Genomic DNA, 16354 nt, shown 5'->3' on the forward strand with positions numbered 1-16354 from the left:
TTAGATAACTTTAGTTAATCAAATGACAAGCAATTCATCTAAAATGCGCTATTAACCACTAGTTCGCATCCAATTCCCTAAATCTCCCCATATAATTTACAATTTTCCGAACGTAAAACATTTTCACAAGGGATAAACGAGAAAAAACAACATTTTTTGGGGAAAATGAATGACTGTGCCACTTTTTCAGCTTTCACTGCCCCATCTCCACTGTCAATCGACTCTCAAAACCTTGACTCTATGCATTTAGAAAGGAATTCCAATTTAATTCTAATCCATGCGGTATTCTCGTGAAACTGAATGAAGAATTGTCATTTAAATAAAAAATAAGAATTCTATTTTATGATCACGCAATATGCCGCGGCATAGCTGCTTCAAGGTGTTTTCGTGATAAGCCATTATAAGTCTTCTCACTTACTCATTTCTAAATTACATTTTCTCTGTCTTTACAATGTATAAAAAGTGGATAAAGTTAGGAAAGAGATTTGTGGGTTTTTAGCTTTACAATAAAGTTAAATGCTGAAGTTTAAATAAATTTATTGAGAGAAGTAAAATTTATGGATTCGATAAAGTAATTTTGAAGTTTAATGTTTATTGCTATTTTCAACCATCGCTTAAAAAATATTTCATTATCTTTCTTAATTTATGTTATTTACGGCTGAACAAAAGAACCGTTTTTAATTTTAATAATTATTAATGCTGTAAGGTAATATTGTACCACGCATATCGAGTCTAAAGAGACGCAAAATTTACATTTATATTAAAATCAACTTTTGAATTCATTTTGATTAGATTTTGGGCCGATAAACATCAAAAATTATATCTTCTAATTCTGTCAATATTGATAGAGAAATGTTAATGAATTTTTTCGATTTCGGATGTGAAGCTTGATGTTATTGAAAAATATTTTTCAATTATACCTTAATATTCATTTGAAAATTATTCCATATGTAGATCATACCTTTTTGATAGATCCGCCCTATTCGTGTTTTGTAAGATTTTCAAAATCAATAAAATGTTATTTTTTGAGCATTGTGTGCGATGATTTGAAGGAATTTAGGAAGTTGAAATAAATTTTGTTGAAAACTAGCATGTTTATAACAGTGAATAAGTTATGACTCTGCAGGTAGTTTTGAGTTTAGAGAATAAATTTCATGATGTTGTCAACTCTTGCCTCCCGGATTGTTTTAATCGGAAATTTGCGTTGTTTTTTAAATCAGAAAATTCTTAGAGATTAAACGAGATTCAATAATAAAATGTGGATTATCCGGCCATAATCCTCTACATTGGCATTTTTAATCTTTTAGTTCGACTTAAGTCGAGCTCTATTTTGAAGTCTTTAACCGCATTTTACTTCTGTTTGATATTCTAAAAATCCTCATTCTTGCAAAATCCAATGCAATTCCTACAAAATCACTTAACATCTCTAAAAAGTCATCTCAATTTAATTAAAGCACCAATCCACTCGCCAATATGCTTATCAAAATGTTTGTTAATTAACTCTTTCGGCTCACAATTTTGATCAAAATAATTTAACCATTTATTATAAATTATGAATCTCATTATGGGATTTAGAGTATTAAAGCTAAATGAGAACCTTGTTAATAAGCACTAATTGGTTATTTTTTGTCATTGAATCATGAAATGATAATTGAATTTAATTTAACTACAGATTGGGGACTTTCTTCAATATATTGTTGCTTAACAAGCAGCTATGCAAAAATTTCATGACTCAAAAGACTTTAAAAAGTATTAAAAAAATATTAAAAAATTACAAAAGAAAAAGCAAAAATCTTTTATATTTTTTAAGACAATAAACAACCCAAATAAGCAATTTTTTTTGTGAGCATGTTTCAGTCGCCTGACAATATAATAAGCTCTCTGTCAAATGCACTTGTGATATGTGTTGTTTACAGTGTCTAAAATACTCACTTGAAAGCTATTGTATTTAATCCCAAATAAAGAGTAGTGAAGCGATAAAAAATTTTTATTTAATCATCATCCTTGTATTGGACATGAATGGATGTTGTAGACTCATTTTTTGCAATGGACGGAGAAGTGTTCAAAATTTTTTTTTCTACCTGAAAAACTTTTCTTTCCCCCTCAAGCCATTCGTGCTGTAATAACATTCGGGGGATAGAAATGTTGAGATTTCAGGGATTAAACGTTAAATTCACTCTGTCTAAATTGAAGACTGCTCTAAATTTCATTTCTCAATCCCTAGCTATTTAATATAAATGGACTTTTTAGTGCTTTTTTACGATAACGATTTCCCACTTGAGAGAGAGAGAAACAGAGGACAGGAGGAATAAAAATCAAAACATATTTTTTACCAAACAGTATGTCCTAAAATACAATAATTTTATTAAATTGGGAGTTTTAGATGACTTTGGCAGTTTGTCACTTGAATCTTGCTTGAAGAGGTCATCTATGCACTAATAACAATAAAGTCTTATTGAATTCAGGAAGCATTTGGCATCCAACCATAGAGACGAAGGCAAAGCAAACAAAAATGGAAGCTGGCAGAAATAGCCGCTTCAGCCAGGAACACAAACCTGTTCAACCACTTTATTAACGATTGACGATTCACAGTCGATCAATAGGAACTAATCATCATCAATTTCGGAATAGTAATGACTTGTGACTTAGTTATTTGAATGCCGCAGTCAAGCATTTCACTGAATCAGAGACATGTCAAAAATTTGGCAGTTTTACACAAAGCCCAAATGCAGAAATTGATGCTTTACTCATACTCATGCTAGCTGGCAAAGAGCAAGCTCTAAAGAGTAGAGTAAGGAGGTAGCAAACTCGCGGACATGCTTAATTAGTTTATTTAAGTAGAAAAGGCTCTAGAAAGTATTATATTTGCCAGTTAAGGACAGTAGCAGAGCTCAATTTAAGAAAATCTGCGCCTTATCCTCACAGCACCTTAAAAACCCACACACGAAAATTTCCTTACTATTCTTTTTTGCAACTTTTTTGTTTTTATAAAAATTTTATAGCCCAGTACTTTGTATCATACATTCATGTATGTTGCTCTTTGATTTTACCCAACAATTCAGTATAAGCTACAGCATTTAAGATCTGAATGACGCTATATCCTCAGCACACACAAAAAAAATGAGATTCAAAAGAGAGATGAGTGTATTTAAGTTAAATAAATTTATCATTTTATTGCAATTTGGACACTCATAAAAATGCCATTTTCAGTAAAACTTTATTTTTTCTCGTGTCTCTTTTTTTTTGTTCAAGTGGTACCGAGGGGGATCATAAAAAAGAGCGACTGTCGTTTGTAATAGAATGCAAATTTTATTATTTTCATCTCTCTTACATATTTTTAACGAGAATAAAAGGTTTGCGGATGAGAAATTTAACTTCACACATGCACGGCTACATCAAATAATATTGCACTTTATATTACCCTCTATAAAAGAATTTAAGCACAGATATCTAATGGCAGAATCTTGAGAAATCAATTTGAGTAACAAAATTAAATTCCATCCGTCTAATGCAATGGCTTTTAAATTGATACTTCAATCAAATTTCAATAAAATAATCTCACAAGTCAATCAAAAGAGATTTCCGGATTTGACGAAAATAAAGAACAGAAAATCGATAAAAAAATCTCAGTTTCGTGTTAAATGCACATCGAATTCTCTTAAGGTGCTTAGAAGAGATTTTACGTCTTGAAATAAAGAATTTGTTAATTAAAACAAAACGAGAATTCCGTGCATTGTATGGGATATAAAATTTCACATATCCATAGTTACAGACAGAGTTGGAAGCAGGGATTGTATTTAAAGAAGCAGAGCTCGAAGACGACTTGAACTTTGTACAGAGTCTAGTTAATTTTTGGATACAAAGTGCTAGTCGACTTCGAGCTCTGGGAAGAAATATTTCGTATTCTGGATACAGTTCTGCTGAATGTTCAGCTAAGGCTGAATGTAGATTTAGTTCAGACCAAAGACCACGAAAATTCCGGCTTCCCATTGACATGGCACCAGTTTTTCCCACTGTATTAACCAGCAAAGTGCTCTAAAAGCAACATAGAGTAGAACAGTCAATGCAAGAGTGTCAATTGGACATAAAAACAGATATAGCCAGCAATAGAGCCAGATGAAAAGCCTTTTGTAGTATTCTGAACTCCAAGTCGGAGCATGACTCCAATAAACAGTAAGTAAATATCCAGACAAGACCAAAAATCATCATAATCCCCCCAATTCACAACTCTTTCAACAACCATAAATTCGAAAGGTGCTGAACATATTTTTAGAAATCATTAAAATATTTTTTCGGAAGGTAAAAGGCATGCACATATTTCAAGTTTAATTAAAAACTGATTTCATCCATTCCAGACAACACAGAGATTTTTTGGAATCTTCAACATTTACTATTATCGTCATCATCATCATCATCATCTCAGGGCTCTTATGAAGGCAGGCAGCAAAAAAAAAAATAATAAAATTTATATTTCTATTCTGTGTGTGCATAACTCATCGGTATGAAAAATTTTTAGTGCTCTCCAACTTCCGTTCTATAAAATTTTGGGGTTCCCGTATTATCATTCTACTTCTACATCTTCTTTTAAAATGTTTTGTATTTATCTATATCTCTGGATATTATTAGGGGAAACTTGCTTGCCTTTAAGGGATTTTAATAGAAGATACTCTTGTGAAACTTGTCTAAATCTAGGATGGGGATGGCAGGAAGAAACACAAAATTCCTTCAAAATTTAAACGGAAACATTTTTCGGAAATGTCTGATGCTATCTTTTATTACCGAAAGTATTTGCTTTACGGAAAATTTATTTACATTTTCAAGTTGAAGAAAAATTCTTCTGTTTTTTCTCATTTTGGTTGTGTTTGTTGGAAGTTGGGGATCTTGAAGGATTTGAATGTTAAAATTGTGAATATTTTTGATTATTTCCTGGTTTTTAGGGGTTTTTGGTTGATGCTTAGGAGGCAAGAGGTTTGAATTTAAGAAAATTCAGTCATTTGACTGTATTTTGAGCAGTTCTTTGTCCTGAGTAGCTCAGCATAGTCGCTAGAGCACCACTACTTCACTGTTTTGATGACAAAACGTTACAACGCCATAAACATACGCTAAAATCATCTAAATGACTGTTTCTTCAAAATATCGTCAATCAAATCAATCACATCAACTGCCATTACCCAAAAATTTCTTCCGGTCTTTCTACAATTACATAGATACTTGAATAAATCGCAGGTGTCGCACGACTGAATGATTAAATCAATTGCATTTCATGATTTATTTATTGAGTCGTGAAGATTGTATGATTTTTGATTGGCATTGTGCAACTTTTCTTCGATTTTTATCATTTGAGTTCCACGACTTTTGAGCTAGCTTGTTATCTTTGCACGATTATTTTTGATCAAATAAAATTTGGATTTGATGAATTTCATGGTTGGTTATGAAAGAAAGTGTTGGAAAATTGTAATTGCTGCAACTAATTTAATGCCTTCATATGCTTTTGGGCCACCTCACATAGTCGTAGAGGTCCCTTAGTACTACGCTTATACTCTACATCATTAACTAAGCTAGTAAATTGACAGCACCAATCCAAAAATTCCAAAAATCACAACCAGTTCACCTAATTCACAAAAATCCTCGAACCCCTATTTTCCATGTTAAATTAAAAGGAAAAAATTCAATTCTCTCCCATCATCCTCAAGAAATCAGTGTGCCTCATACAAAAAAATGAATGACAATAACTCAAGAGTGTGGGAGAAAAAACACAAAAAACAAGAGGAACACGCACAAAAAAATATTTTATTAAATAAAGAATTCGCTACATCCCCTTTATTAAAGGCATCCTCATCACGGTATTTAATAAACGAAATGAATGAAAATGAGGAAAGTGAAGTGAAGAGAGGAAAAGTGTTGTTTGAAAAGATTTAACAGCTAAAACCATTAACATTTATTATCAAGATATTAAAAGTGTTCTAAATGAGGAATTTTTTACATTCTATATAGGGTTGGTATATGAACATTAAGAGTCTGTGTTAAGTGCTACAATAGTTCATTTGCTTGCTGAGGCTTTTGTCGTACTTCAAGAAAACTTTGTCATTATCATCATAGTGATGGGCTTTGGATGGGGGTTCATTTGACAGTGATGTACTTTGTGACAGATGTTATCTGGACTCTGAGTTTGGATTCGCTTAAAAAATTCTATTTAGAGCATCACAGCTCAACGTACTAGGTTTCTTGGTATACCTTAGCACTACATAGGAATGGTCTACCATTATATACACTTCATAGTCCCAAGACCCCTCCACCAAGTCCAACACATCACTCACCAACAACCCCATAATGTTGAATAATTTTAAAAGCAATAAACATCATCTTTTAAATGAAAAAAGCGGTAATTAAATCTTGTGTCGTTTCTGCAGACACAAAAAGGCGAAGCCAGAAGTTTGAAAATTAAAATTGTGGCCTTAGATGAACGACAAATTGAAAACTCGCGCGCATTTTTATTGTTTTAAACAAACACGATGTCATAAAAATGATGGAAAAAGTTGATGATTAAAACAGAGATTCCAAAGTTTATGTCACATTCCGCAATATTTTTTTCTCCTTCTCCTTCCAACTTTAGCTATTCTGTAATTAATGTTATGGTATTTATGATTCTTCTCTTTTTTGTCGTTTATGGATATACATGATGGTATGAATGGTTATGAGCGAGCTTTGATGTCATTTTTATCATTTTACATCACAATGTTTATATTTTTCCTTTCTTTTTCAGGGGATGGACATACTTTAAATTGTTTAAATATTAATTTAAATGCTGAATCGGCAGACATGCTACTTTAATGAGATAAAAATAGTACCTTCAAATTCCATAAAATCTTATCTCGAAAGACATTAATTAAACGACTAATTCTATGTTGTAAGCTACACTTGTCACCGTTCGGTAGCATTGATAACATCATTACAAGCTTAACGTCCCTTGACACCTCACTTACATTTGAATGAAAATGATTAAATTTCTCATTTTAATTTTTGATGTGAGTGTTTTTCGTGGGGAAAATGAGTTTTTTGGGATTGATTCAGTTTGACTGGAGAGAAATGAAGGTTTTGTATGTTTAGTTCAAAGACTGAAGTTTCAAGTTTAACGGAGTTTTAAGATTTAAATGTCGATAAACAAAATGACAAGGATTTTTCTCCACTTCGAAAAGTATTTTGTAAATTATTGGAGATCTGAGGATTTGTTCTATGCATTATAAATACTAATCCAGTCTAAAAGATGGCAGTGATCGAATCTAAATGGTTTAAATATTCCAGCTTGTTTTGTTTAAGAAATATAGCAGTAATAAGAATATTTTAAGGTTATACTTGAAATAGTGAAAAATCTAATGATTAATTGAGTCTCTAAGATCGTCTTTGAACACTTTAAAGTAAAACTGAGATGCAAGGACACAAATAAGACTCAAAATGCGCCACAATTGTCTTCTTCTAACAGAAATATTTCATCATTACAGCACTAACAATTTGATGGCCCTTCAATAAAATTGCGACATAACATCGCACAATTCTTATCTCTTTTATCTTTCACTGTCGTTCACTACACATTTCTTCTTTTTTTCTCGTTGTGCTACACATTCATCCAACATCATTCAAGGCAGTGAATGAGTAAGTAAGTATAATAAAAAGCCTTCATGAAATGGCATTAAAATTATGCCTTTTGTGCTTTATCATCGGGTCGAAATCGCTGCTACACTGCCATTGCCATCATGCTTACTTCTGATGCTGCTGTTGTTATTAATGCGCACAGAAAGAGGAGGATAAAAGGCACCTTTAAGCAATGGATTCATAATATTGTTATATGCTACATACATACGATATCAGTAAATTTATGCTATGCCATTTCTCACAGTAACAGCAGCAGTCGCCTTTTTGAGATCACAAAAATAAAAAAAAAATAACTTTCTCTGAGACGTGTTTAATAATATTCAGTGCTTGAAGCTTAGGCATCATTAATTTATTATTCATATGTGACACAATCTCACCAATAATAGCGCATATATTGTGAATATATCTTCATACCTATAAAATAAACATTCCAACATTAAATGTCGTTCGCACGCACAATATTATTAAGCAGATTGTATTGGGATACGTGGTAAGAAGAAGGAAGTAATTCAGAGGACGGGAAGAGACCGAGAAATTTCAAATTAAAATAATTGCCTATTTAGTATTTAATGTATTGAGAGCAAATCACATTGCATACGACACAGATCTTTTTCCAATCATTAAGTTGCTCTCTTCGCATATAATTGAAAGCTACATTGTTTCAATACCTTCCATATATAATGTGATTCATATCATCAAAATTCATTAGTTGCGAATACATGCAAGAAGAATGGATTGAACTGGTATTGTAGCTGTTCATGTGCTGATGTGTGTGACGGAAGCGCTTTAAACTTTACAGTTTTTTTCGCATAATGAATACATAGATATGATCAATATAGATCGAAATAACATTTCCGTTGATTTTTATGTCTCTAATTAGGTTATTTTGCAGCTATTGATTCTGAATAATTGATTTAATGATATGTTCACTTTACTCTGTTGATTCTTTTTCAGCTGAGCTGATTTGCTTCTTATTCAGCATTACTAAATTGCTTCTTATTCAGCATAGCTGAATTGATTTACTCATTGAGCTGAACTCAGCTTAACTGCCTTGCTTCTTATATAGCTCTGCTGAATTGACTCTTATTCAGCATTGCTGAATTGTCACTTATTCAGCATTGCTGAATTGTCACTTATTCAGCATTGCTGAATTGTCACTTATTCAGCATTGCTGAATTGTCACTTATTAAGCTGAGCTGAATTACTTCTTATTAAGCTAAGCTGAATTTCTCTTTATTCAGCTGAGCTCATTTGCTCTTATTTCAACTTACATAAGTCCATCCTTACTTAACTCAAGCTCAATTGCTACTTAACATTCTGCAATCATAAACTACTTCATATTCCTCAATCAAAACGCAATAAATCCGACAAAATGATCAAGATATGAGATAATTTCATAAGAACATCGTGCTCAAAGTTTTAACTGAAAATTAATTTCCTCTTCCAGAGAGTCATCATACGATTGAAATGCATAACGTGTAGTTGATACAAGCGTTGTCTTGCAGGCATTACTCTTACACCATTGGAATGCTTTTAATTTAACCACAAAATGTGAAAAAGTAATATACGAAAAAAAAAATGTATCTTGATACATCATCATGGCACAGTAAAGTGGAAAATTCAATTAAATTGATTAACACTCGATTCTGCCCATTCCGATCACTCAATCATGCTATATATGCATAAATCAAAAAATATTCCTTATTCTTTTTATTGTGGCCAATTTTTATAAGTCTATAATTGATGAGTTTGTCAAAAAGAACATACCTGTTCAGGTCGTAATCCAGGCGGCACCCATGTATATTCTTCTAAAGCACATCCACTATCATCATCCGATTGTGATTGTCTATTAATATCCAATTGATGATGTCCCATTATTGACGAATGTCCAATCAATCGACTTGATGGAAAATTATGTGAAAATTGTGTCTGATGATTTGGTAATGGAATTTGTGGTTGTGATTGCTGACCCGACATTGTTGTTATTGAATTATGCTGATACAGTGCATTCTTTGTTGGAAAGTTATGCTGTTGATATGGATTAGAAGAATTTGATTGATATGCTGGCAAGCCTACACTATTTTGTGGACTAAGCGGTATTTGTGGTCTTTGATTTTGTGTTAAATTTGCATTTACTGTCGATTTTGAGTCCATTTTTAGCTCATTGTGATGAAGTGATGATGGTTTTTGAAATGATGTCGGTTGATATTGAGACGATGATGATGTCGACATGATCGGTGAGAAATTTCCACTTGTATTCCTATATTCAAAAAAAAAAGACAAAAAAAGAAGAAAAGAAATGAATAAAAATAAAATAATAAACTGACTTTCGTGTTAATTCGAACTTCCGAACAACAAGAAAATATGTGTAACATAGGATATGTTATTGCTGTATAGCATGTTGTCATAATTATTGGTAAGACGAAGAAACACATAAGAACAACAGAAATGTTATTATAACAAGAATTGAAAGTTACGCCGTGAGAGAATAAATTATCTTTTTGCCTCCATTCTATATCTCGATGTTTCCATATTTTTACTTTATGTACACAAATGTTCGTACATATAAATATTTACAGCTCATATTTTGAATATAAATGTGACTGTTTATTGAGTCTTAGGGATTGGAGAGGTTAAATATTTTATTATTGCTGTATATTTGAGAATAAATGAGTTTTAATGGTCAAATCTTTTGTATTTGATTGTTGCCACTTTTTAGATTAAGATTAGATGGTGATTTTGAGTAATTAATGCGGAAATTCTGCAAAAAACGCAAAATACTTTTCGAAGTGGAGAAAATAATGAATGTGTCTCGGCTAAAATTGAGTCTTAGATATTTTGAGAATTTTGAAATTATATAAAATTCTAAATGCGCTTCAATCATCCTCAGTTCATGCCACATTCACTTCATATTAATAATTTTCTTTCTTTTCCACATGACATTCATTTTAATGTGTGTCTACTGGGCAATTATATGCATAAACATGCTTGAAAAAGTAAAATATCTCTTTCTCGTCTCTTACAACGTTCAATCGACAGTATAATATGTGCATTATACTTGCTTTACATACAAATACATGCAAGAATGGGGTACAATTTAAGAATGATAATTAGTTATGAAGATGATTGCCTCATGTCTCCCGTGGCTGTAAGTTCTTTTCATCTTTGTTCACCATTTGTTTTCTGTTTTTTCTATCTACTTACTGCTTCTGTTCTTATGTCCCATGAAAATTTCTTTAACATTCCTTTAGTTGTCAATAAAACCAAAGAATCGCAACTGTTCTCTTGCTGCTCAATTAATTCACAGCATTCGATTTTTTTTTTCCTCATTTGCAATTCCACTACAAATTGGACATTTGATATTTCACGAGCATTCGATAGAAAACGAAGATGATGTCTATTAAGCACTTTTTTCTCTAAAAATGATTCCGTAACATATTTCAATATTTGGCAAAAATCACGACATGTGTTATGCTCTTTTGTATTAAAAAAGAAGAAATTATTTGTGGTTTTTGAAATAAGAGAATCTCAGCAGTTCTCATTTGATTCTTTCTTTTTTTTGGGTGAGTGGATACCTTACAGATGATGTCTTATCACGCAATTTTTATATTCTTTTACAGTTACAAATTTATTGAATACGAGAAGGCACATTTGACCCACACTGGTACATTTATGATTGGAATTATATTTTTATAAACTGAAATTGAAGTAAATTGTCTATTGAGAGATATTTTTTTATTGGAGAGCTGTAACTGAATTGAATAATATGTGTCATAAAGTCTCATGTGGTTGGGAGATAGTAAATTAATTTTTATAAAGATTTATGACATTGGTAATTTATTATGCATGGTTTTGCAAGGCTCTTGAAGCTGTTTTATAGATGTCTTATTAAAATAATCATCAGTTCTTGAAGTTTCGAAGCAGAGTAGAATGCAGATTTCAGAATTATATAAAGGTGAATCTGCCGATTCGAGAATAAAATATCTGTGGCAGAGAACCTAAAATACAGTCAGATATCCTCACTGTTATGAAGATTTAAGTTCGATTCCCATCAAAAACCGCTCAAATTAATTCATACAATGTTGTCAATTTGACTGTATTTAGTTTAAACTATGCTCAATGCTCAGGCATTAATAAGCTCCTAAGTTATACTTCCTGTATTTTTAGACGTCTAATTATGCAGCCATGACCCTCCTATAAGCACATCCTTTTTAAACCGGGTCCACAAATCAAACATTCATGATCAAAGCTATTTTTTCGCTAATCAAGCCACCCAAATATCAATCAAATCTATTCAAATTTAAAATGACGCATAGACATAATCCGACAATAATCTGAATAATTCTTCTGACATACTTAAATGCCACCAAAGTTTCAACTTACATATATTCAAGATAAGCCCAACAAAATCTCCGAGAAATTAGTTCCAATCAACCAAAATATTCAGCCCATAAAAAAAAATATAATCAAAGCAATTAAAATATGAAGAAAACATGACCATCGATGACCATGCAATCTAAATTATTTTTGTACTGTCACTGCCAAGTCAAAAAAATTAGACCAACCACAGACATAATACTTTCATTTCCAAATTGGTCATTTTCAAAAAGTGACAGAATCTCAAAGCGAATGTTAATCGTAGAATATATTACATATATATCCATATCAACTTCATATCTACATCAAATATTCGGTACGAAAATTACTTTCAAAGATTTTTTTTGTTACAGCAGCCTGCAGCAAATGCCTTTTGTAACCAAAAAAATATTTGACTGGACCCAATAATTACGCAGCATTTCAAATATTGAGTTTGAATTAACATGATTACTCATATTATGGACTATAATCTCATTAATTACGTAATTAAATCAAAATATTATTTGCCATACGTCCTTCACATAAAGTCTCTAATTATTCCATCAAATTACAGTGGATCGGATTTCAATCTTATTGTTTGTCGAATGTCATTGGTGAACTGAATTGTCTGTTGAAACGTTAATTTACTGCATTGGTCGTATCTCACATTCTTGACATTTATACAAGTCAAAAATGAATTTATGAATTTCTCGCAGTTCGACAATAATAAAAAAAACCTGCTTGATAATCCCCAAACGTACGGAAATTGCAATAAATTATGTACAATAAAAAATTAAATTTTCATGTGAAATTTGCAGCATTAATCAAGTCCATTCACTTCTTACATTGAAAAATCTTAATGGACAGCATTGAAAAATTCACTAAAATTAGCCACAATGAAAATGAAAAATTATTTCTACAAAATAAACAAACATGGAAGAGGATTAAGCAGATTAACAAGCTCGTGTGTCTTTTTGTTGTTTGCAACTTATAATGTCCTACTGTGCTTTAACCAAAAAATAATTGAGAAGTCATTGAATATTAAATGGTGAAATTTTTTGAGGTTATAGAATTCCTGGGATTTAATATATTGATGAATTTTGATTGATGGATTGGGATGTCACTAATGCAATTTATATTTATTGTGAATAGATTGGATGTTTATGGAAATTTAGCACATACTACCGTTGGATTGATGGGGATCAAATTGAATTTTTTTGTTTGTATGTGTTTTTGGGATTGTTCTTAAATGACGTCATAAAATATTGAACTTTGAGCTACAGTTTAAGAGTTCTTAGCTCAATGGTCACATGAACTTTACACTTATTGATTCAATTTGACTCAACTCGGATTAATTCTTGTTAACTCAACTCGATTCACTTAAACTCAACTCAATTTTGCCGTACTAATTCTATTATTAGCTAAGACACCGCAACATTGCCGGTAATACATGAAGTTGCCCTGATAGCACCAAAACGAATGACTTCGACCCATTTATGCTGCGGCAAATGCAATTTGATTCATTTTACAGCTCAAATAGGTGAGTCCAGTGACGTCAAAGCTTCAACGTTAGCCCACCTTTATCAATCAGTGTACAGTCACATATACAGCTTAGTCACATATCCTTACCACACCACTGATTGACATCGAGCTTGCTCCATCCAATTAACCCGGATCCACAACAAAATACTCAAAACAAACACCCAGCACATACAAAATCTCTTAAATGCTCTGTCCATTATTCAATCACCCACCACAAAAAAAACATTACAAAATTTATTTACATACACTACATTTAATTTGAATGATCAATCTTATCCAACTGTTGTTAAACGTTTGCTCATTCCTCAAACGAAACTAAAATTATATATATGAATATTGAAATGATACCAAAGTTATAGTTATGTATGTAAATGTTCACATACAGGCTTAATAAAAATGGATATTTTTATGACATTTATGCATGCCTCTCGCAGAATGTGGGATTTGTTGTTGTTTATAGTATGAATACTTATTGGACTTGATTAATAGAGAAATACATATTATTTCCTTCTTAATTCATTAAGGTCATGTAATTTTTATGGACTAGAAAAACTTATTTATTATGGCAATTAATTCGTGGTAAGAGAAGAAAAAGAGATCTTTCAGGCACAACGTTAATTTCACCATGTCGTAAAGCATGAAACTTCAATATCGTGTAAATTGCTTCAAGTGTTCATCACTTTTAATTCATTTTACCATTTTAATGATTTCTTGGTATAATACACCATGGAAAGGATGTCATGTGATGTGACAAAAGTGAATAGTTTATGGATCACATTAAAGTTCTTTATTTAATTTATAGTTCTATGCGAGCTTTGTGATTAACATATAATAGCAAATGATTGTGGATACAATCAATCGCATGTGGATGATTGTGGATATAATCATCTACATGTGGATGATGCGTTTTATATTAATTTGATTGGAGATTGTTGGTTTTATGTTCACACTATTATTGATTTGCTTAAAGGAACGAGGATGGAAAAGGAAATCATTTTATGTTGACATGATTCTGACAGCTACTAAAGCTGCTATAACGTATTTTATATCATGTTCTCTAATAACCCCCAGCTACTCAGTGGTATGAGCATGCGACCGGAAATTGAAGTTCCTGGGTTCAAGTCTGACTCTGGCTTTATTGAAGAAAAGTCCATAAAACGACCAAATTCCACAAATTTTCCTCAAACATGCTTTAAATTCTACCTTACCATCCCGAACAACTTGATTAACCATCTTTAACTCCCAATTTACGAGTAAAAAAATCAATTCTCACTTCCTGATGCGTTACTCACTAATGAACCTTAAATTACAAAATCGTGTGCATCACATCCCACAACATTCCCAACTAACCATAATCGAAAATTACCTCACGAAAATCTGATGCGCAAGGAAACGGAAGCAGTCTGTGCTTCCCGAACTAAAAAACATTCGATGCGGTTTTGCAAACGAAGCCTTTGTAAATCTTCAATGTGACGGTCATTAGCGGCACATGAAATTAAATAGCCAGTTATGAAAACGTGATCATCTTCATTAGTGCTATTAATGATCTTAATGTGTACTTGTATGTACGCTTAAATGCTCATGCTGTTTCGTGAATTAGCTTAATTTGATCATCGTACATTCTTTTTTTCGTTAATAGGTCACATAACAAAAGATTTGGTGAAGGACTTACTGAATTTTTTTTTTCGGCATATATGGAATGAACAAAAAATGTTTATGCAGCACATTCAATTAACATATCGCCCTCAATCTGACCAACTCAACTCCTCGACATTTTCAATTTCAGATTCAATGTTTCGTAACCTCAAAAAAAACTAATTCTCTTTTTTTTACTCTCTCTCCTGTCTCAATGAGCACAACAGCAAAATTAATTAAAGTGCACAAGAAATTAAATTGGATTTGTTGACGAGTCAATGGCCTTTCAAAATAAATTAAAAATTTTCTATTTCATTTGGCGGTGATGGTGGTTACTTTTTGCGAAAGCAATTCCAATTATCATGAATAATACAGCAAATCAATAATACTTTCATTAATTCCTATTGTTTAAAATTAAATGCTCTCTTGCACCGACAGAGAAAAAAAATCAATATCGATCGTAATTGTTTCTGCGGTTTTGTGAAAATCGAGAAGATTTATGGAAATAAAAAATGAAGAGTTTGCAAGGCCGTTATCATGGCAGCATCGGTGTTGGAATGCGTGTTGTTGTTTGGATTTGTGAGGTTTAAACAGTCCTGAGAAGACTATCTTGCGTTATTTCAAGTTAAAGGCAAGTTTCTGCTTAGTTTAGTGGCGGGTACACTAAGGTTGTCCACTATTGGCTTAGTTTATGACTTGTTCTTACGAGTTTTGTCCTATCGGAAGTTTCCGACAGTAAAAATAGTCAGAATCATAGATGAACTTGCAATATAAAAACAAGTAAGGTAAAAGACGCTAGCATCAAAACATTATCGCTGAGAATCGTAGTCGTGTTAACGCAAAACAGCAAAATAACGTAAACATGCCCTGACGGCGCCATGTTAGCCTGTTTAAATATTTGCACTCATAAATTTTTAGACGAATTTGTAAAAAAACTACAAAAACATCCAAACAAGAAATAGTATTCTCCAAAAATCTCATCCAAAAAGGTTAATATCCCATAAAAATAGAGTCAACAAGACTAGAATTGGCATCAAATTCCTTTACTATGCAAATCATCCGCTAATGTGCGAAAAGAGACACAAATAGACACGAAAATCAAGAAGAAATTTCATTTGAAAATCAAAGAGACATCTCCGATTCAAAGATCATCACTTTGTCAATCATACAT

The 16354-nt window shown here is 32.0% G+C and overlaps 1 protein-coding gene across 4 annotated transcripts in view; it reads right to left on the reverse strand.

Annotated features, from left to right (window-relative positions):
* The window catches only part of LOC139091361 (protein prickle-like), a 112884-nt gene that overhangs the window by 14248 nt on the left and 82282 nt on the right, over positions 1-16354 (reverse strand). For all 4 annotated transcript variants that reach the window (XM_070641406.1, XM_070641403.1, XM_070641405.1 and 1 more), the window contains one exon: positions 9418-9910. In XM_070641406.1, the coding sequence (XP_070497507.1) occupies positions 9418-9882 (465 nt within the window). In that variant the 5' untranslated portion in view covers positions 9883-9910. The remainder of the gene's footprint in view (positions 1-9417; positions 9911-16354) is intronic.

The sequence above is a fragment of the Chironomus tepperi genome, unplaced genomic scaffold (assembly GCF_022539635.2).
Source record: "Chironomus tepperi strain 1889 unplaced genomic scaffold, CSIRO-AGI_Ctep_v1 contig_244, whole genome shotgun sequence".
Classification (NCBI taxonomy): Eukaryota; Metazoa; Arthropoda; class Insecta; order Diptera; family Chironomidae; genus Chironomus; species Chironomus tepperi.